Source organism: Neophocaena asiaeorientalis, unplaced genomic scaffold, assembly GCF_003031525.2.
Source record: "Neophocaena asiaeorientalis asiaeorientalis breed wild unplaced genomic scaffold, Neophocaena_asiaeorientalis_V1.1 scaffold36, whole genome shotgun sequence".
NCBI lineage: Eukaryota > Metazoa > Chordata > Mammalia > Artiodactyla > Phocoenidae > Neophocaena > Neophocaena asiaeorientalis.
Window position 1 is genome coordinate 7136807 of NW_020174149.1, and position 6000 is coordinate 7142806.

The 6000-nt window shown below is 40.0% G+C and overlaps 1 protein-coding gene across 1 annotated transcript in view; it reads left to right on the plus strand.

The window, feature by feature from the left end:
• CHN2 (chimerin 2) overlaps positions 1–6000 on the plus strand; it is a 317587-nt gene that overhangs the window by 194874 nt on the left and 116713 nt on the right. The window contains exon 4 of the mRNA XM_024755088.1: positions 3478–3509. Coding sequence (XP_024610856.1) covers positions 3478–3509 — 32 coding nt within the window. The remainder of the gene's footprint in view (positions 1–3477; positions 3510–6000) is intronic.

Below are 6000 nucleotides of genomic sequence, written 5' to 3' on the forward strand. Positions count from 1 at the left end.
AGCTGCCTTACTTTTTATTTATCAATTGTCCTCTGTCTCATTCACTGAAGAGAATCTCATACACCTGGAAATTGAAATTCAACGCTACGGCTTCTTTAATAAAACAAGTCAGCGGGCTTCCCTGGTGGCGCAGTGGTTGAGAGTCCGCCTGCCGATGCAGGGGACACAGGTTCGTGCCCCGGTCCGGGAGGATCCCACGTGACGCGGAGCGGCTGGGCCCGTGAGCCATGGCCGCTAAGCCTGCGCGTCCGGAGCCTGTGCTCCGCAATGGGAGAGGCCACAACAGTGAGAGGCCCAAGTACCAAAAAAAACAAAAACAAAAACAAATCAGCATTTCACAGGTGGGTCCTGACTCCATCAGTGTCTAATGTGGGGCAGCACGTGGAGAGAGTCAGGCTCCTTTAAGGCATTACTCCATCACAGGGTAGAGGTTCTAGTTTCTCTAGTCAGGTCCCTTGTCCCTTGGAGCCCTGACATCAGCCGACTGTATTTTGTCTGGATCCGAGGATCCCAAATTATCCGCCTTAAAAAAATGTGCACATTCTATGATTTTTCTGGGGTCGTTTAACTTATATTAAGCTCTTGACTGGTTAAAAGCTTAGTGAACGGTGGAGAGAAAGACTACGTTTAGATTCCTGTGAGCAAAAGTTTAGGAAAGGAAGAGGTGATAGTTGTATTTGTTTTTTATCCCAGCCATTTTCTCTCTTTAACATTAACGAGGGAGCTATGTTTTCTTTAAGAGCAACAGAGACAACAGATGGATGACAGGTTGAATCAGATCACTATCAAAACAGCCTGGACAGTGGGAGCAGTGATCAGATGACTGCCCACATCCTCTGTCTTCGCTCTCTCTTATTTCCACGTTTCCTCTCTCCCTATGTAGGGTTGCCAGATTTAGAAAAAATGAAATAAAAACAGGATGCCTAGTTAAATTTGGATTTCAGCTAAATAAAGAATAATATTCTAGTATACGTTTTGCGCAATATTGGGGACCTATTGTATGGCCCTATTCCACGGGTAGTCTCTCCCACACAGTTCAGTGCTCTTGTTTTATTTTCTTGCAGTTTTCATATGCAGATTTGTTCTTCAATTGGATCAAAGGGTCCTGCAGGCAGGATCTTATTTGGTATTCCTCAAGGCACCCTAGATATTGACTTCCCTATTTGGCAGCCTGTGTTAGATTTTTTCAAGTGTTTCCTCTTACTGCAAGTACAGAACACCCCTGAGCTCCTTATAGCTTTCCTCTCACACCTGTGATGTCATCAGTTCATGAACAATGACAGGGCTGAGCACAGAGCTCTGAACATAAGTGTACCATATATTTTTATGAGTGATGGATGAACTGAAAGCAATTTGTTGTCTTCTTAAGAGTCAATTAAATTAACTACTTACCTGCACGCCAGGAGTTCATAGTAAGCTCCATCTACCATGCTGTCCATCTAGGAAATTAGATTAATTACCCTTCTCTTACTATAGTCTACCACCCTTTTGTTTTTTTATTAATCTCAAGGAAATATTTTCTTTTTCAACTGGTAGAGTCAATATTCAATGGAATAAGGGTTGTGAGGGAGAGGGGTCAGACTACATGGATAACCCCAAATTATAATTAAAACTGTAGTCATTTCTTCCTTACGCAAAGACAGGTTAACAGTGTTCTGAGGCCCAACTGGGTCGTTAGGCTTGATTATTCGGTAGCTGCTGATGAGGGATGATTCCCCCTTACCAACTAACTGTATTTTAAATTTCTCTAAATTACCTAAGTCCCTTGGAGGCAAATAAAACTTGTCTTTCGCATATTAAAAAAAAAATTACCCTTCTCTTTTGGAAAGATAAGAGGATGGAGGAAAGGGAATGGGGTTGGTAGCTACACCTAGATTTGCAAATCTGTGTTATGGCTCAGCCAAAAAGATGGAAATAAAATTGTCCTGATAAATAGGGAGTCATTTCAAAATGTGGAACATGGACTCTCAAAGAAAGGACAGATGTCTTGCATATTATATATTACCTACTTCCATCAACTTTTCTAAAATTCTAAATTTCTTCTATGGCATGTTGGTGTTGCAGCCACCTTATCTACAGTACCCTGAGAGTAAGAAAGAACTGTGAAAGCCAGTCGAACAGTGTAAATGACAAAATGTTCAACTCCCATTCAAAAGCTTTCCAGCATGTAGAGTAATCAGATAACAAGGTGCCTTTTTACACACTTTGTGCTTCGATTAATCATATCATTTAGATCTTCCTTCATAAATGACACACAGCAGGCTTCAAACCTTAAAGAGTGATGAGTGCCCTCTCTTGGTTCAGTGCTTTTCAGGTGTAAAACGCACAGAAGAGTGAACACGTATTTAGAAGTATCTAGATGATTAGTTTTATGCCAGCTAGGCTTGTCCAAGGCAGGCTTGTCAAGATGGTCCACAGAGACCCGGCTCCCCCTTTTGAACCTTTTCCTCTAGTCCATACCTCCGTACTGCCCACTCGGCTCCCCTGCATCCTTTGGAGAGTAAAGATAGCCCGGGAAACTGCCTTCACATCCCACCACGGTGCCCTGCTGAGAAAACTGCCCATTTGACTGTAGACAGAAGTGACTGTAAATGACATAGCTGCCCAGCTCATATTCTACCCTAGTAAACAAACGTGATCTTGCTGTTATAACCACCAGTGAAACCCGTAACTTCATGTAGCTCTGCATGTTCTCAGTGTCCCTGGAATCAGACTAGAAGAATAAAAGCTGAACATGAGAACTCATGTTAATTTCTTACCAACTCCAACACCTTGAATGTAAGAAAACAAAGTTCATATGAAAGTAGATTATCACGTATATGTGGCAGAAATCCAATGTGATAACCCCAAGGCTCAAGATGTGATTGAAAAATCTTTTCTGGAATGTTTATGCTTTTCAGTCAACTCATAAATCTTATCCTCCAAAGCTTGTACCTCTGGTGTCAAGTGAATTTTAGCCCATTCACCATTTGATGAAAAAAATAAGAATGTTAGGATATTGATTTTATCGGGAAAGAGACCAAAATAGACTTATTTTTTAATCCGGGTGCACTCCCCATTTTTATTATAAATACATAATGAAACAATTAGGTGAAGATTGAAATAAATGTTTGTGTTCTATTCATGCTAAAACTATTTGTTCTGTCCTTCAGGATGAAGCCTTGTAATACTTTTATAAATTCCTTAATATTAAAATAAGCCTCACTGTGTTTCCTTCAAAAATTTTTTTATTGGGTGATTGAGTATGGGTGGGGAGTGGGCCTAATGGTTAGAGAAATATGGCAATTCTAGGTCATTTTTACTCAAGAGAGTGGAATGTGTTGCTTAACTCCAGAGTGTCTTAGATCTCTGGTTTGGGGAATAAAAACTGGAATAAAATTATTCCCAGGACTCTAGCTCTGTTTATTTGAATAGTGTTTTTATCTATCTGATTGGAATCCAAGTGCATTACTAACACGTTTCTTCTTTTCAATATAGGTGGGAAACAGACCAAAATATTATGGAAGAGAGTATGTATTATGCTATTCATTGTTTTAATAATGTAATAAGTAGTCACTTCCTGTGTCATTTAAATACTAAAAATTTTCCAATATGTAGTCTTCATCAAATGTCCATTGTGCAAGAGTTTTATAATAAGGATAAATGCAATCAGATCCCTTTGTACTGAATTTTCTTATAATATTCAGGTGCTTGGCTTCATGAATGTGGGAGGGAGACTATCTCCTGCTACATTCAGTTCTCTTCATAAAAGCAGCCACTGAGTGCCTGGCAAGTATTTGAAACATAAGGCGTAAGGCGGCATTTTTTCATAACTGTGGCTCTCTTAGTATTTCATTTCACTTTTACTTCAATACTATATGAACGGCTAGGGTGTCGAAGAATGTGAACTGAGGCTGAATTCCTTACTTTCATCTACCTCAGTAAACGCAATGCTCAGGAAAGTCGTCCCATTTCCTTGCAGTCTCCTAAAACCAAAATGATTATTTCTCTTGACATGGATCTATTAGCCAAATTGCCTTAATACCATAATTATGATTTCCCCCATTTTCCTCTATATTTTTTAAGATTTTTTTTAATGTGAACCATTTTTAGTCTTTTTTGAATTTGTTACAATATTGCTTCTGTTTTATCTTTTGGTTTTTTGGCCACAAGGCATGTGGGATCTTAGCTCCCTGACCAGGGATCGAACCCTCACCCCCTGCATTGGAAGGCAAAGTCTTAACCACTGGACCGCCAGGGAAGTCCCCCCCATTTTTCTCTTAATTTCATCTCTTGTTTAACTTTCTCAGAAACCTACTGCAAAGCAAATACGCATTACCATAAAAATAGCTGGCAGTCTCGGGCTGTGGCATGGTGCACAGCTCACAGCAGGCAGAACCACCCAGACAGAGCAAAGGGCGGAGGCGGAGGTGGGGAGGATGTCAGTCAGATGCATAATTCGATTTTCTTCCCATGTCCCACCTGGAGGCATTATAAGGTTAAAGTCTCTTTCAGCTCCCAGAGCTCTCCCAGCCAATCCAAAACCTTCTTCCTCTATTCCCTTACCCATCAGAGCTTCACTTCCGTGATGAATGACCCTCTTATTTGTCCCAGTTCAGCAGCCACTTCCTAATTGCCACGGCTGCGTTTCTGAACCTTCCTACTGGGCCTTGGGAATTCAGCTGGGGGCTCTGGAATACCTGCCTGCATCGCTGGCCTCCTCTCTCTTCCACCCCCATGTCCCTAACATCTAACCTGGTTGTAATAGGACTTATTTTTCTTCAGTATACTGATTTGGATTTTGCTCATAGAGCAAAAGAAAAGAGAATTAATTTAAAAAAGAGAAAATGAAAACCTATTGTATACTTCTCAAATAGAACATTTTTGTACATGAATTCCAAAAGAAACTCTATTTATTGTTTCTTTCCGTTTTTTGCATAAAAGTTTTGTTGAATAACCTTCTAGTTTTCATAGTCCAACCTCCCCCCATCCCACCATCCACATAAACTATAGAGTGAAACGAGACCAAAGAAACATTTTCTTAACCGTAAAAAAGGAATATATCGTATTAGAGGGAAGTTAGCTTAAAAACTTCATATTCTGTGTTTCCCTTTCTTTTTTAAAAATGAAAGTTTTTGTTGTTCCATTCAAAAAGTAAGACATGCTCTATTCAGGAAACATATATGCATATTTTCTTCCTAGGAAGAATCACAAGAAAGTGTGTTCAGTAGATACCATTAGGGAAAGGGAATTTTTATTTCTCTACTGTTTATATTTTTATTTCTTTCGTGCCTTTTAACTTTCAAATTTTGAATTTTCCCACTGTGGGTAGGTATTACTTTTGTTCTTAAAAAGTTAATCAATTAATACCCAATTAATTTGGGAAAATTAGAGCATATAGGAATCTACAAGGTGGAAAACACCATAGCCCCACCGTGAAAGGGAAGCATTGTTAACTTTTTTCCCTTCATCTCTTTCTTCCCAGTCTTTGTGCAGGCTCTTTTTTTTGAAAAGTTGGGATCATAGATATATACATGATGGGTACTTTTAAATCCATGCCTAAAGGGGCTGATGAGCCACACACTGGGTCTTCAGATGCTCAAGATTGTCATTTTCTTCTTTTGAACAATTGAATTTAACTTAGTTCTTGACACCTGACATCTGCTGCTGGGCATCCCTGAAACACGTCCATTCAAGGGAGTTCAAACAAAGCTGCTTTCAGATTAACTGCCTATTTGGGATATTCCTTTTCCCATTTTTTTTTTTTTTTTTTTTTTTTTTCCCTTTTTTTTTTTTTTTTTCCCTTTTTTTTTTTTTTTTTGCCCTTCTCCGCCCAGAGAGTGACCTGGGTCAGGGGTGTCAGGTTTCTGTGCCCTTCGCTGCGCGTGCCTCTTCCTGCTGCGGTCACCCCCTGCCCTGCCCTGTCAGGTTGTGTCCTGGACATCTCAGCCTCAAACCTCTTGTGGCACCAGCTTTTGTCCTTTCTGATGTGGGAAACTTTCCAATGCCTTCTTCCCTTCT